At 36.5% G+C, this 17,439-nt stretch overlaps 1 protein-coding gene across 1 annotated transcript; it reads left to right on the top strand.

Moving 5' to 3' along the window:
- Positions 1–7,816: 7,816 nt before the first annotated feature.
- Positions 7,817–16,251, top strand: LOC18443912 (uncharacterized protein At1g51745). The gene is made up of 4 exons (XM_006854092.4): positions 7,817–8,766; positions 13,026–13,222; positions 13,423–14,025; positions 14,650–16,251. The coding sequence occupies exons 1-4, from the start codon at positions 8,453–8,455 to the stop codon at positions 15,816–15,818; spliced, it is 2,283 nt and encodes a 760-aa protein (XP_006854154.3). The 5' UTR covers positions 7,817–8,452; the 3' UTR covers positions 15,819–16,251.
- Positions 16,252–17,439: the final 1,188 nt, after the last annotated feature.

Here is a 17,439-nt window from a genome sequence, read left to right as displayed (position 1 = left end):
AATCAATTTTTGGCCATTGGGCCAAATCACAATGGGTTTACCTAACCTTCTCATGGTACAAGCTCGTTCTCTCTCTCTCTCTCTATAGGGCATGGTCCGGCCATCTCCTTTCCCATGTTTGCTAACCGTCGAGACGAGTTACATAGCCAAAAGGCCCTAAAAAATATAAAAAAATTGTAAAAAAATTTTAAAAATAAAAATCATGTATTAAAAATAAATTCAAACTTAAAACACCTTTAAAAAAGTTAAAAAGAATAAAAAATAAAAAAAAAGGTTAAAAGGGTAGAGAAAACTTGGATTTTAAAAAAACCAATATATATTTTGAGATATTTTAAAGGGTGCGGTTTGCATAGAGCCTAGGCTCTAACAATCAAATTAGAGCCTACCTTCAAGTAGTGTCGAGAAATGTGGTTTCAATACTAAAAATCTTTGTGATAACTTTAAAATATATTTCCATCTTTATTTATAAATTTTAAAGTTTCAAAAATAGTGTTGATCGATAGATCTATGAAAACTTGAAAATCTTGAAAATTGACGGTCCAAAAATACATTACAAAATACACTGTTTCCAAAACTTGAAATCCATTTTGTTTACATGTCTATGCATCTTGATGCCGAGATGATCAATTTGAGGATATTTGGGTATCAAAACAACCTCTTCTAGTGAAATTTTTTATGTAGGCTCAAATTTGATTGTTTAGAGCTTCGGCTCTATATAAACTTTTCTCTATTTTAAAAGCCTTAAAAATATATATATAAAATATGATTGACAAAAAACACTCATTAAACTTTGCCAGATACATCGAAATCAATCTAAAAAAATATCGTATATCATAACTTTATATTTTATATTGTTTTAAATAACCCGAGTTGTCACACAACTCGAGAGTACTTGGCCTAGTCTCGGTACACTGAGTTGTGCATTTAAGCATCACCAACTGGATTAGAGATATCGAGCCCACACCCACAAGTTGGGTACTAGTCAAAGATAGAGAGCAGTGCAGCAAAGAGACATGGACCAACATAGAGATCCCATCGATCCTCTGCTATGCTAATTTCTATGGTCACAGGATTCACACATCGAAATTGAACACATGATGAGTCACAACATTATTGGAGAGTTTTTTTTTTTTATGGTGAATCAGTGGGGAGAAGCCTCTACCTTAGGTAAGAATTGAGCTTAGGATGTAGCATTGCAATTCGTTAAGTGCTAACCAATTAAGCCCGTGCTCTTTTCCTATTATTTGAAAAATTTTATGTCATAAACCACTAAACCTCCTCTCCCCTCCCAAATCCCACCCCAAACACTCCAAATGACTTATCTGTGGGATCAAATGTACAATTTGATCTCTCAAGATCATATGTGCCATACTTAACTATTAATCGTCTGCATATTATTTTAAGTGATTTATGTACGGACCCTAAAATTTTAGGTAAAATACAAAATGTTCCACTTATATGTGGAAATAACAAACAAAGTTGGCCAACCCGTCTTTTTTTATTTTTTTCAAAATTGTCCCTTGGTCACCTGAATTTGGAATTTTTTTAGTTTTTATTTTTTTCATTAGTAGGGCAGTGGCTCAAGCTTCAAAGCACTGCCCTACTAATGAAAAAACTAAAAAAACATTTAAAAAAAAAAAAATCAAATTTTGGGTTGACCGAGGGGTAGTTTTGGAAAAAAAAAAAGGGTTAAGTGACCTTCTTTGCAATTTACTCATATAAATGGAGCATTTCATATTTGACCTAAAATTTTGGGGACCGTACGTAAATCACTCAATAAAATAATACCATTATCATATTACATTTTCTTTTTTGGGTGGTCCAGAAAAATGGACCCTGTGAAATATACTAGGGAATCCATAACCATATAAAACATATTATCAAAAAGAATTTAAATAGTAGAAAGTACACTAGATTTTACCATGAGTAATACCGCATACGATTTGATTCGTTATACATTTAACACACATATTGGCTCATCAAACATAATTACGATAATATTATTTAGATATAAATCATTCTCGAACCCATAAATTAAGCCCGCACATGGTTCATTTTGCATTCAAAACCCATTGGATGCAAACATAAGATAATAATTTCGCATAAATAAAATAAAAAAAAATCATCAAAATACACCGAACATATAGATCATGTATTTTGGTTGGATCTTTGAAATTAAATCCAAATATATAATAAAGCATTAAATAGTTCATCACCTAGGTGCATTTTGATCAATTTCCCTAGGAAACATAGATATCAAAGACTTTAACTCATAATCTACGATTCATCTTATATATTTTACAGGAGGGAAAGGTTTATATAAGGGCGAGCTCTTAAACAATCAAATTAAAGCGCATATCGAAAATTTCACTAAAAGAGGTTGTTTTAATGCCCAAAAATCTTTAAATTAATCATCTCGATCTCAAGATGCATGGACATGCGAAAAAATGGATTTCAAGTCTTAAAAATAGTGTATCTTGTAATGTATTTTCGGACGTCAATTCTCAAGATTTCCAAGTGTTCATAGATATGCTCGATCTACACTATTTAAACTTTAAATTTTATAATCAAATATGAAAATAAAATTTCAGTCCATCACAAAGATTTTCAGTATTGAAACAATATCTTCGAACATTATTTGAAAGTGTGCCTTACTTTGATTGTTTAGGACCACGGCCTTATACAAACCACGCCCTTTGCAGGAAAGTGTACCATCAAACCACATGGTAATATAAGGCTTGTCATAATCTACTCCGTGGATGGACAATGATAGTGAGGGTGTACAAGAGTCGTCTCTTATTGAACCATCCATCCATCTCCATTCGTCATGTAATTTATTGGGCAGTTTGCACTCACAACCATAGAGTTTATGTATGCCTCTCGATCAGAATATTCTCTGCCCCTTTTTTTTTTTTTTTGGTAGATCCTTGGGGACTATAGGCCACTATCCATTTTTAAAAATAGTTAGTGGTTTTCGAATGCGTCATTGGAAATGGAAACCTAGACCCGTAGCTGAGATTTACGTGGCGCTATCACCACGACCTCAACCCCATTCCCGCTAGCCCATATTTCTTTAGTAATCTTATAAAGTATGGACTTTATGTGTCTTTTAAGTCAATGTCAAAATTTGGCCTATCTTTAATGATAACTCTAAATCTACACCATTCAAATAAATCAAAAGGTAGACATGGGCGCAACCTTATATAAACTTATACTAACAAGATATGATAATTTTCAAGTCTACACCATTTATCTAAAATAAATAGTATAAATCAATACAACCTTATATAAGATTATACAAGCAAGGTTACCACCTTTATAAACTTTTCCTTCATAGCAGTGGCTACAAAAACATAGAAGTGGCTAGAATAAGCTATATGCAGTGTCCAAAACATTTGCATATTATAAAAAAGGATTTTCTATAAAGAGACCATTTACTTTTTGTATAAGGAGGTCACGATGATTCTTGTCCCTTAGATTTTAAAATAGGTGGTTGTAAGAGTGTCATTGCTTAGACATAAAGTTCAAAAAAAAATCTCGGACTTCGTGACTCACCCCATGCCATCCAATTTGATATCTAATGAATGGGAATAGTTGTGACCTCCTTGTATGAAAAGTAAATGGTCTCTTTATAAACCATCCCATATAAAATAAACCCCTTAAATCTCAAAATAACAAGCACTCCCTATACAAGTCAATATTGTATACTAGTATGTCATTCCTATTGCTTAAAATCATGCATTTCTTATCGATGAAAATGTGAAGAATTGGCATTCCCATCTACATTTTGGTAGCCGCATCAATGTTTTTGGTATTACCAACTCAAACATAGGAGGGAGTATTTGTCTTTCTACCTATGTAAAAAGGTGTTCTTGGTCAAATACTTAAGCACAAAGGTTATCCAAATTTAGTATTCATAAAATGTATCTTGGGGTGTTTCACAATCCTCAAGAATTTTCCTTTTGGAAATTGAGACTAGAGTTATCAAGACCATATCAAACCAGTGGTCTAATCGGTTGGACTACCTATTGATGGTTTGGCTGGTCTGTGATCCAAAGTAAAAATAGAATTTAGTAAAAGAAAAAAAAGAAAGAAAAGGTCAAACCATTATTTGACTAATTTTGGCTGGTTTCGACCAATTATATAGGCCGAACAAAGTGGAGCAACCTTTCTAGATGTCTTCATACATTTAAACTATTACTTAACCAATGATTTAACATGTTCTGACTGGAGCATACCCCTCACAATCATTAAAACAATGTTTGAGACACCTCCAGCCACTTGATTTCACATCCAACGGTTGTGTTTGATATGACATGTTTATGCCAAAGGTAAATAATCTTATTGTATACCTTTTTTTGGAGGGGAGGAGAAAAGGTCCCTTTCCCATTTTCATTAATAATTAAAAAATTGTTACATTCGATACAAAGAGACTCCCTATGACGAGGGATGTTGGTTGCATCAGAAATTAAAGCTAAAGCAATAAAGCCCGACGTTGAGTGCCCCATAATGTAGCCTCTGAAGTCCTTGCCCCATGTTTGGCTAGTAAGTCTGCAACTTGATTAGCTTCTCAAAGCACGAATTTTAAGGACCAGCCATAATCCCGAAGCAACTGATCGACAATTATGTATAATAAGTGTGTGAAATCATCGACAAAGCATTATTCCAAACATAGAACCCACCAACACCATAGAATCACTTTCAATGTCGATGTTAACGCAATTTAACTCTAATTTATTGCATTTCTCTTTCCAAAGCTTTAAATTCCACTGGATTATAGGTATCATTACCGATTGGAGAAACAAAAGCCGAATTATACCTCTACTGCCACCCCTTACTGGATAACCCAAACAAGCACCATCAATGTTTAGCTTGAAAAAAATCCAAGGGCTGTTTAGACCAATGCATATATGAGACCTTGGGATAAGAAGATTCTAGCTATTGAAATTTAAGATTACTAATAGCACTTTGTTCGCATGGATGAAAGCTCTATCTATACACCACTAGCAATTCATTAAAAAAGTACTCCAAAATCGATTTCCCTTATTGGGGGAAGATATATATAGAGTTTTTAGAGCTTGAGGCCCTCCATTTGAGGAAAGATTTATCTAGGGTTTAAGAGATTGAAAGCATATCTTTTTCTTTACTTATACTTTTGTTTGTTATTTGTCATGTGAATCCAAGATATTTCAAAACAATTTGGAACAATAAATGTTCCTTTTATTTCTATTTTTGGGCATAGGATGCCTGATTTGATGCCTGGATAGGCCATACGATCTTACATTTTAGTTGAAGTTTCCTAATTAGTTCATTGAATATGGGCAATTGCAGTGTTTTGCATGTAAATTTACTTACTTATTCGTGCATATGAACATGCTCATTGTAAATTCTATTTGGAGTTAAGTAAATAATCCAAAAGATCTAGGTTATTACCTATCCTAATACTATCATCGCCATAGAGAGTTAGAACATATCCTTAAGGAAAGCTACAAATAAATAGGGATAGATCAATTCTATTGCAATAAAAATCCAAGGAAAACAAATGGTCTTTAAACTATCAAACCAGACCCGAAGAGTTTGCTTAAAGCTATAATTTTCACATCAAGTTGATCGAGAGGCCAACAACGTATAATAGTTATTGTACGTACATTTCAAATAATAAAAGACTTAATAATATGACTTAATGTTTCAAAAATGTCAACTCTAATAACTTGATTGTATCTTTAGCAAACTTTAAGTCTCTCTTGACTGCCATTAGACTTTAGTTTAGTTTTATAGACCCAACAACATCTAACAACATTCATATTTGGAAGATGTAGAATTGGCTCTTAAGTGAAATTAGTATATAGAGAGCAGACTTGATGGACTTAGGTTCAACTAGAATAGCTCCAATTGTAAGAACATTTGAGACTACTATCAAGGAGGGTAGAACTTAAGGTCTTTGAATACCATATGGAGTGGGAATGAAGCACTTATTATTATTCAAGTTTTCATAAGCTTAGTTTCCTGAGTCTTGGTTGGAATGAAAATCTAGACCACATTGTAGCAGTGGAGCCGACCTAGAGTAAGCTTCCTTTATTTTTGCTAGGTGAGAAAAAGAAACTGTAATTTTCTTATCGAATACTTTTGAGGGAAAAAAAAAAGTGATTTTCTTATCCAATGCTTTTGGGTGGTGGAACTAATTGAACTCAGTAGTGTCACCTATGTTCTTGAGAATTAAAAAGTCAAGCAACTAGCCAAATGTATAATGTTACATTTTAAAATAATCATCGGTAAAAAACAAATATATGGATTGGTAAAAGAAAAATTGCCAAGCATATAATTTTAAGGGAAAATATGCTACTAAAGACGTTTATTCTTTGTCCACAAAAGTCACAATTACATCAAGCCATCAGATATAAAATCGGGTACCGGGCTTTATCCGACTACACAGACGATTTTGAAAATTTTCTTCAAATTGTGTGAGAGAATAAAGAAGACACTAGCCACACAATTTTAAATCTTGCAACTTGCCATGTTTGTGCCATTTGCAGGCCACAAAGGATGATCCCATGGTATCATTATCATCATCATCATTCAAGTCTTATTGGAACTATTTGGAGTCCCCACTTTTATTTTCACAATATTTATATTTCTAAAAAGTCATTTGTAACAACTATAGGGGAGTTTAAGGAAGAGCAGCAGTAGACATCAATTATTAAGACAATAATATTGTCATTATTAATGCATCATCATAATCATCTGTACTTATTTTAGTAATATAAGACTAAATCAAGTTGCTATACACGTAAACATTAGTCAATGATACATATCTTCTAGATTAATTTTAATTTCGTTCCTAAACTTGGCAGAGATGTGCCTATTATAAGGACTAAGTGCTAAAACTTATATTGACGATACAAAGACGGATACACAAAACTATCTAATAGGAGAAATTGGCCAAAACAAGAAAAATTGGCTAGTCCAATGATACTTTAAAAAAGCCAACTCCTAATCTACATTGAAAAAGCGAATAGGAACTTGGTTTCCCCATTAAATTACTCAAAAAAGAAAATGTGGCCAAAGAACTGAAATGGGGAGCAAGAGCGAATAAAGCAAAAACACGAAAAAAAAAAAAAAGAAGAAAATGTTTATATAGGGTTGTAGAACTACCGATGTACCTAAAAAAACCATCGGTAAAGGTTGTTTTAATGCTGAAAAACCCTCTAATTGATCATCTTGACATTGAAATGTATGACTATAAATAAAACAAAAAAAGATTTTGAGTCCTAAAAATGATACATCTTACAACACATTATCTAAACCGTCAATTTTCAAGATTTTCATATGTTTATAGATCTACTTGATTTTAATAATTTTTGGAGTTCAAAATTATATAATTAGATTTGAAAATAGATTTTGAGATAATTTTAAAAATATTTTGCATCAAAATTATATGTTATGGTAAAATTTGAAGACACGCTTTAAATGGATTGTTTAAGATGGCAACCTTATATAAACTACACCAAAAAAGAAAGAAGCAAAAACTGTAGGGAGAGAGAGAGGCCCACTTTCTCAAGCCCAAACTGTTGAGGAGGAAGAGGAGAGAGAGGGAGAATAGATATAAGAGAGAGAGAGCCGAGCATGGGTTGAGCCGCTTGGCCCTAGTCCCAAAAGGCCGGCCCAAGCCCACCACTAATTAGGTCAAAGGGGCTTTATATCCTGACCTTTTGAGGGCCGGGCTGGGCCGAACAAGGCCGGCCTTGTCGAAGGGTAGCCTGACTGAGCTAGGTTCGGCCCAAGCCCTATTTTTGGGCCGATCCGGCTTGCCGAGCCCATTGCCAGGGGATGGATCCTTAAGCTATATACACTTGAGCCCAATCTTAAAAGAAGACGGGAAGAATAAATTAAGCAATAGAAGCCTAGAGAGAGAATAGTTTGGGCATGGATTAGGCAATAAAACTGTAGAGAGAGAATAGGTCTGGCAAGAAACTCTTTAGAGAGAAACCCTTTGGGCAAAGGCAAAACTCTGTAGAGCATGTGTGTTTTAACCCAACCCTAGGTACGAACCCTTGGTTAACTTAACCCGAGCAAAGGCAGCGGGGGGGAACCGGGCTCTCCTCTCTCGCGGATCCATCACCATCTGCAAATCCCATCTCCTTCTCTTTCACCTCTTTCTCTATCCTCGCCTCGTCCTCTCTCTCTCTCTCTCTCATCTGTTGCTCTCTCAAAAAACCCTAAAAACCATAAAAGCACCTTCGCTGCCATGTGCACTCCTCCCTCCAAGGATTCCCTTCTCATAAATGAATCACTCATGAGTCGGAAACCCTAGAAATGGAATGATCTCATGCTTTCATGGAAACCCTAATGAAAAATCTTTCAGAGGTCTCATATACCTGCAAAACTAGTACAGGGTTCCAAAAAAATGGTGGTTTTTTCACATTATGGCGGAAAAGCGTGTTTTTGCTAGTCTATGGTGGAGGATGAGCACTTGGCTGGCATGATCATAGATTGGTTCTGGAACTTTCAATGGTTTTTAGGGTTTTTGAGCTGTTTGGGGAGATGGAAAACTAGGTATTTTAGGGTTTTTGGAGAAATGGGTCTTGCAGATGGTTCGAACGGGAAGCCTGTAAATTCGAGTGTTGGTTCAATAGTTTGGGTAAGAAGGAGAAATGGGTCGTGGTGGCCTGGCCGAATTCTCGGCCTTAATGAGTTATCTGCAACTCATCTTATGTCCCCGAGATCAGGAACCCCTGTAAAACTTTTAGGCCGAGAAGATGCAAGCGTGTTAGTACTTATCCTATTTTGCATGTCCATTTCTAGCTTTAAGTTGTACTTATTTCTAGAATTTTCTCAATTATTGATTTATGATCACTATAATTCTTCTATTTCTTTTGTAGTTTCTATACTTTTGGTAGTATAAAATTTATTTTCCTTGTTGAGTTATGGTCCTCTTCTTTATTTCCTGCCTTTTTTGGCTTCTAGTTTTTATTGGAATATGTTTCGTTCCATGGGTTTGTTGTTCTTGTTCGCATTGAAATATTGTTTGTTTATAACAATGTTTTGGTTGACTTAATTTGATAGCAGTTAGATAATTTGTTTGGGTGCGATCGTGTATCAGAAGAAGAAATCTTTGTTTTTCTATGGATAATCATTTTGTTGATGTGGCGATCATTTAATTTTGAACATGATAATTTTTATCGGGATTAGTATGGGTGTGGATGATGTTGTTAGTTTAGCATTGTGTTTTTACTTAACTAACTAGGTTTATACATAATTATCTTTGTTTTTCGTTTCTTCAAGTGAGTTATTATGGCTCCAATGTGATTCAGGCAGATGGGTCCTGGTCAACTTTGTGGATACTTTTTCCTTTCACATTTGGTTTGGTTAGAGTACATTTATATATCGATGTTAATAGAGGGCTTCTGTTATTCTCAATATAGAGGGTAGAAATTCTGTTTCTCTAAATTGCATATCTTTTATAAGTAATTTTGAATATCTTATTGATGATGAACCTTGGCATTAGAGATGCTGTGCGTAAAGCCTAACCATGAAGTAAAGGGGCCATGATCCTCTACATCTTGGGACTGGGGATTTTAAAACTGAATTGACTGACTTTTCTAATACTTATTCAATTAGGATTAGATTTTGACACAAATGTTCCTGTCATCTCTTCACATTTGCAGAGAATATTCTAGTTTAGACTTGCTAATGTATTTACCTGATTGGAATTTATATCATTGTCGCCATTTTAATAATTCAAATGGGTTATAATGTGTTTCAACCAATCTATTGCAATGTGTTATGGTTTTTCCATAACTTAGTCACATGAACAGTTAAAACATAGGATGTTATGTTTTCTTAACAGTTGCCATACATGAAAAGAACCCTATTCCAAAGTACGTATGTGAAAAATGAAGTAAATAGAGTTTTTTATGCAAGTCTATGTTCAAAGCATAATTAAGTTGATCTTCTTTATAATAGTTATTCGTTGATCTGTCAGCAAGCTATATGTAAGTGGTACAAGATAAAGTGACCATCTGAGACTTCTGCAAGGAAAATTCTTTCCAAAAGGAGCAATTTCTGATTGAGTACTTCTTTCGACAAGCATACTGGTGGATTGGATTATGTCCCACAAAAGGTACTTATATCAAACTAGGATAGGTGGGACCTTGCATCCTTTCCCCATCATATCTGGGCATCCTTGTCCTCTTAGCCACAAATTATGTGTGGCTAATTACTTCCTCTTCCCCTCATCCTTTTCCAGTTTTGCCCATTGTTGTTACCCTTCACATCCTCTATCCTCTTTTCAGTTCAAGAGTGGATAAAGATCCTTAAATCTCCTTGAGGAGCTCATTGAGTTAAAAAATTTGAAAATTTTCCCTCTCTGCCAATTTCTCTGCAGCACAATGGTTGTACTTTTGGCAGGTTGCCTTCCTGCATCTAACTTGTGTTCCCCCTTCCATAAGGCAAATCCCTTAAAATTGGGAGTTTATTGTTGCTATTTAAATATATTCACTTATACTCTCATCTATTTTGTGGCCTCTTCCCTGGAGGATTCACTTGTTGCATGCCCTAGGCTCCATTCTTTAGTCTTAATAGCACCTATATTAACTGAAGTTCTGTCCAAATATGCATTCTGGGCTGTTAGAATTTTTTAATCATTGAAGTTATAACTTCCGTCTTTTTCGAGATGTATAGTTTTCAGCATGTGCTTGGACCTTGTTGCTGCTCACTTGTGGCCTGATTCTTTAGGTTACCTTAAACTTGCTTGCATCTGCCATCTAACCTGGCCTGGCATTTCTCGGTGTCTTTACCGCATATTATAAGTGGCCCATTGCACTCCCCACATACTTTAAATTGATGGCAACATATAATGATGTTATTTCTTTTTCGTCAATGGACTATATCCACACATACAATAACTAAGAAACAACATGGACTCACCATCTACTGATATGCTGATTCTTTGAGAATGCATTTATGAGGCTCAATGATCCCATCATCCAATAAGTTTTCTAAGTCTGAACCACTGTTTTTGAGTTTTGATTTCAAAGAAGGTATGTGTATTATTTATTACTACTGTATTTGAGTTGCATGTCAAAACTATAGTTCTTCAAGAACACCATAGAATATAATGCCATGAACTTAAGTGCCAGAGTGCCTTCATGTATAGGCCCATGTCCAAGTGTCCTTATGTGTCCATAGTTGACAAGATACATATGAAAGTTATAGAGCTGTCGGGGTAGTGCCACTGGGCAGTCCTTCCATGCAGAATCTAGTTAATGATGATACACGTTATTCTTGGGTCTGCATGCTGTCTATTGTGGCATAGAAGAATGGCCTTACAATTTGTAGTTTTTCCTTTCCTTTATTCCTTTGTGATTATTCGACAAATTGATAGTTTATGTCAGATAACATAAATGCAATAAAGAGGACATTACCCAAAAATTAAGAAAGTGGCATGAATATCTGGGATTACTTATCCTAATAATTGTTGTTTACATTTTTTTTATGTTATTTATATCATACTATTTTGTTATCATTAGGCGGAACAGGGTAAGAAAGCACTAAACTTAGAAGTCAGCAACACACGCAATAAGAGAAATCATCAGCACAATAGTTTTAATGTCAGTAACCCATTCTTTTCTTTGCTCTATTAGTCTATTGGGCTTGAGACAAACAAGGATGGCTTTTGGGAAGGAGTTATATGATTACAAGCTACTCCCTTGAAGTCCCTCTGAAGTCAGAGGATGCATCAGTGGATCTCTTGTTTCTTTTTTTTGTTGAGATGGAATAGAACATAGTCTGCCATTTCCCCCCTTGAAGGCCTCCTCTATAATTGTGACTCTCGAGGGCTTTCTATCTCTTTGCAAGCCCAACTTAGGACATTAAGTTAGTGATCCTTCCTCCATCGAGGGTCCCAAGAAAGAATGGAATAAGACTACTGAGATCTGCGTCCCCTTTCTTGACTCTGTCTGAAGGGCTTTCACCGGGGCCATTTGAACAATCACAATAACCAATAAGCCTGACAAAGGTCTTGGGAGCCCTTAGCTCCTGCCAGAATCATTCTAATGGCTTAGGATTTTCACTAGAGCTCCCATGAAATTAAAGAAACTCTTACTGCAGATTTTACCTGCAGGGCTTTCTTAACTTTTGGCTTATTACTGCAGCACTGGTGGGTAATTCTCATTCACAAATTAATTCTTCTCCCTGGATTCAAGTCTTTGCTATTGAGGGCCTACAGTACCATGGACCTATTAATATCCTGTAGTTTTTTATTCCTTCCAAATGCCCAAAAAGTTGGCAAAGAGACACAAGTTCCAACAAAAACATTCATCTTCAGGAAACCAAGCATGAGAACATTGAGCCATCAACAATCCATTGTTCCAGCGATGGCCCAGGATATGTGAAACAATTTCATGTAGAAATTTCCGATCCTGCACTATAGGGACACACCCTGCATTTAGACAGCTGGTACTACCAATTCTGGCAATAGTTCTCTGCCTATCACTTTTACCTGGCTTCTCTCTCAAGGAATTAATTACTCTGAGTCCTGTGATCCTGTGAGGTGGTCCAGTTGTCCGGATTTTCCATTGTGATAGCCTGATATGTCATCATTTTGCATAGATTGTGCGTGCTCGCGCATGTGCATGTGTGTTTTAATCGCTTGTTAGTTGAACTGACAGATTTATCCCTATACCTGATCTATCTATCTTCAGCCGTGTATCAACCAATTGTTACTTGTACCTACAGATTTGTCCTTATACCTAGTCTACCCAAATTCAGCCGAAATTTCTCTTTTTGGTAGTTTAAAGATCATGTGATGTTCTTTAGCAATTTTTCAGAATGCATTAAACCGTTTATAGAAATGTTGATTTGTATTAGAATAACATGTGCTAGTATGATTTCTCAAATACAAAATGCGCTACTATGTTTTCCTAATGAGCTGGAAGTGTTGGTTTTTGGGTTTCTTTTCTTTCTTTGTTCTTTTGCAATTTTTGTGGTTTTTGTGTATTGAAACTGAGGAGTGCTTTACTATTCAGGGACTGGTACAATTTGGAGAAATCTAAGAGGGTCAAGGCATTTAGGTGTGGGGAGTTTGATGATTGTATTGGAAGAGCTGAATCGTCTCAGGGAATGCCTGCTAAGAAACGAGAAAAATATGCACGAAGAGAAGATGCTATTCTTCATGCTCTTGAGCTCGAGAAGCAGCTACTTGAAAGGAATCAGCAGAGTGCTGGTATAATTGCAAACTATGTGGTTGTTATTTTAAAGGGCACATATACTTGTAGCATATATACCTGCCATGAATCCCATAATGCCTAATACAGTTCTTTAGTTTATATTGTGGTTATTGTTAAGATCGATATTTTAACTTTTTGGTAGACTACAAAAAGCTCAAGAACTCATGATTGAATTCCCTTGTCTGAATCCTTACAGAGAGAATTCCTGGTGTGTCGAAAAGAGAGTCAGCGGGCAATTCTCGTCAAGCATATAACTTGGGGAAGGGGGAAAAAGGTTCTTTGCCTGTTAACAAGTTTAAACAGGATGATCTGCGTAACTGGGAAGATGACAATGCTGAAGCCATGCCTCGAATGAGAGGTTTACAAGACTTTGGACTTAAGATTGCTTCGAAAAAGAGGAAACCTGCTCTTTCCCCAAGTCTAGGGGGAACCCGAAACGCCAATTTGGCCGAGAATCATGTTAGCAGCAGTAAATCTTCTCCCACCTCCAAAAGAAGGAGAATATCAGGAGCTCAGGCAGAAGAATCTCTTGTCAAGCGAAGGGATAGACGGCGGCCTCTTGTTCAGGTATTACAGAGTAGTGCAAAGCTACAAATGGGGGAAGATTTGGAAGGTGCTGGAGATGATAGGCCAATTTCATTGAGGGGGGTGAAAGGGCAGGTAGAGCCCACTTATTTGCAGTCGAGATCCTTGGAAGATGATCTTGCATGCTCTAGACTGATTGATGAGCAGGACTCTGATTCTTGTGTAAGAGATTACTTGAATCCTGACATGGATGAAGATGCCGCCGTACTTTCAGGTTGCTCTTTAACCATCTTGGATAGATATAACATTGTTTGGGTGAATAGAATTTTATATTCGGAAGTAAAAAGGAAATAATGCCTGTAATCCATGGATGCTTTGATAAGATCATATTCAACTGTGGATATTTCTGTTCCTAAATATACATGTATCCATGCTTCTCACTTGACTCTGGTTATGGGCTTCATGTTTGAGTGTGCTCGTGCTTGCAAGTTTTTGTAACATTTTCTCTTACTCATTTTTTTGTTCAAGCCAGTCATATTTCTCCATCTGGAATGCTTGAATTCAGCATTGTTTGACCATATGTTGTATATAGGACTATGAAAATTGTGGTCGTGGGATTCTCCTTGGTGGATTTGTTGTGTTTTTGGTTTTTCTCTTTTTATCTTAAGATTTTACCTCCTTGTAGGCCTATTGCTGTATATCAATGCTCCCACTTTTATACGTACTGGTTCGTTTATGAGTTCTTCTGATTCTGTATTATAGAATCTTTGTTTAGATGGTAATACTTGAGCAGAAACAATACTAGGATCCTGATTTCTTTTTGAATCGTAGAAGAAAAAAAGAACTGTTGATTTTGCTACTAACTGATTCCTTGTGTTTTCTTTTCTTCTTCTCTCAGATCATCATGACACATATGCCTTGCCAAGATCCCGTAATAAAGATAAATGTGTCAGTCAACCTGGGAGGGATGGGGGACTGGACGACACTGGAATTTACATGCCCCACCCATTTGATAATGGTGCAAATGTTGCTCCTGATGTAACTGAGTACAAATGGCAATGGAAAGGGAAACGAAACCTGCGCAACTTACCAAAGAAGCACATGGATGCGCCAGATGAAAGGGCCACTATAGAAACAACCGATAATTGCAATGGTTTAAGGCCATCTATAGATGGATTATATGGTACTGTACCTTCGGGACATGGGTTTCCCCCTAATGATGAAAAGGAGCCAAACTACTCTTATGACCGAGGTGATACATTTGAGAATGAGGAGCAATTCAGGGACCTTTCCACCTCACTGGAAAGCCTTTCTGATGAGGACTCCCAAGCGATTTCCTCACCTATTCACAAGGGCTCCCGATTTAGCGTTGACTGGGCTTCTAGGGCATCATCAGACAGACGTTCTTGGGAGGAGGCCACTGAGGATATTGGCATTGAAAATTACAATTTACCTGGTTTTAAACCGGACCAGCTTTATGAAACAACCGATATGTTGGAGCCCATGCTTGTCGAGGTGGATATAAAGGTTCAAGCAAGCTACCAAGGCGAGAGAGTCCCCCTCGTTTCATTGATGAGTAGATTAAATGGAAAGGCAATAGTTGGGCACCCAGTTCAAATTGAGATTTTAGAAGATGGGTCCTCTGAACATGATAGAAACGAAGGTAGGGCTCTCCCCCCAGTTTGGCGGACAGGAAGGAGAACAGCCATGCACAGGGTCCCACGGCCTCAAGTGCGAGCCCTATCTCCATTGAAGAAGGCTTCGTCGAGCCAATTTAAGATGAGGTTCATGAAAAGAAGCCTCTCTAATATGTGCCGGTCATCAATGGGTAAGAAGTCGCAAAAGAGGTTATTAAAGAAAGTAGGGTTTGCTAGCCAAAAGACAAGGACCCTGTCTTCTATTAGCACTGAGAAGAAACCCAAGATTGAGAATGGTGATTCTAGTGGCTTGATCAAAGATATTGGAGCCTCTCCTTCTCTTAGTTGTATTCCTGTAAGAGTTGTTTTCAGTAGGATAAAAGAAGCCCTGGGGGGTCCCGCCAAGGTTATTGACCGGGACCCATCATAGAGAAGAAAAGAGTATACATAATAGTCTCAATCTCCATTGGTCCTGGTCAGCTTGTTTCTCACTTTTAAATTTCGAGTTGGAGGGGGACCATTTGCTCACACACCCACTATAAGGAGTTTTTGGGTGTGGACAGGAAACAGGGCTCCATTGTACTACTTGCTTGTTTCATGCTCTCATCTATCCAATGTAATTGTATTTTCAAATAGGAAAATCATGTAACTTAATTTTTTTGCTTCAAGAGAGAATGGGCCGTATACTGATGTTCCCTTCCCTTCTTAGTTGATAAAAACTGATGTTCCATTCTACTTTCGCATAAATTTGTAATTTTATCTTAGATGGTTTGCAGTTGTTCAAGTTGTCGCCTAAAAGAAGACACTGAATATTGATTGTAACAGCAAATTGAACATGAATGAAATAATAGTATTTCCTTTTATGTTTTTTTTTTTTTTTTCTTTTTAGTTGGGATTGGGGAATCTCCGTAAATCAGAAGGAACGATAGCTGAGAGTACAGGACAAAATGGAGCAAGAATGACAAAAACAAAATATGAAGAAATGTCTACAAGACAATTTAAAGGATGCTCACCAGTTTTCAATTGTAATATGAAGAAATATGGAGCATGGGAATCCTGCACAAACATCAGCCCCAAACTTTGTCGTCAACCTTAATGCTTGTTGGATGATACTTTTATTTATCTCGAGTGGATTATCTTATATTAGATTTAATAAATGAAAAATACTGAGAGAGAGAGAGATTTTTTTAGTTGATTTAAATCTTTGGAAAAGGGGTTTATGTCATGAGGGAAGAAATAAATGATTTAAAAAATAAAGGTTATTGGTGAACTCATGATTTTTGCCATAGAGTTCCCAACGAAAAGGCATTGCCCTTTATCTTGTGAATTTACGTGTACTTGATTCTCTCACTCTCTCCCCATAGTAATGTGCATAGGGGGTGGCAATGGGCTAGGTGGCCTGGCCCGACTGATCAGCCTGGCCATGAAAACATAGCGCCTGGGTTACAAAATGTAGCCCAAGGGCTGCATCACGGCCGGGCCAAAGCATCTGGCCCTAATAGAGGTAGGTCTTGGTCTGGCGAGGGCTTCTTTTTCAAACTAACACAGAAAGTGGACCAAAGTTGAGAACCTAAGAAGGGTTGAAATGATTTATATCATCAATGTATTTCCCCATTGCAAGTGGATCTAGGATGTGGGACAAAGAGTTTTACGACCTTGATAATGGAAAAATAGACAATAAGGTCATTTACTTTTAGTACAAGGTGGTCACAATTAGTCTTGACCATTGGATGTAAAATTAGGTTGCTGCATTTATTCCATTGACTAAGCTCAAATTTCAAATGAATTTTTTTCAAACTTCGTGACACACTCAAACTATCAGATTTCACATCAGATGGCTAAAAGTAATTGTGACCATCTTATATTAAAGATAAATGCTCTCGTTGTATGCAATCTTTTAAAAGATTTGTCCCCATATCGAGGATATGAGATAAAAGCCAGTAGCTAAGAAACTATAAAAGACCATATGTATCTTCACCCATTGTACCAAGTGGGTGTCAGCCTTTCTTGTAGAGATGTGGGGCCATCTTTTGTAAATAAAAAAATATTGT

Source organism: Amborella trichopoda, chromosome 3, assembly GCF_054954075.1.
Source record: "Amborella trichopoda isolate Santa Cruz 75 chromosome 3, AtrichopodaSantaCruz75HAP2 v2.0, whole genome shotgun sequence".
Lineage (NCBI taxonomy): Eukaryota > Viridiplantae > Streptophyta > Magnoliopsida > Amborellales > Amborellaceae > Amborella > Amborella trichopoda.
Note: the sequence above shows the minus strand (reverse complement) of the source record. Positions and strands in the feature narration are given on the sequence as shown.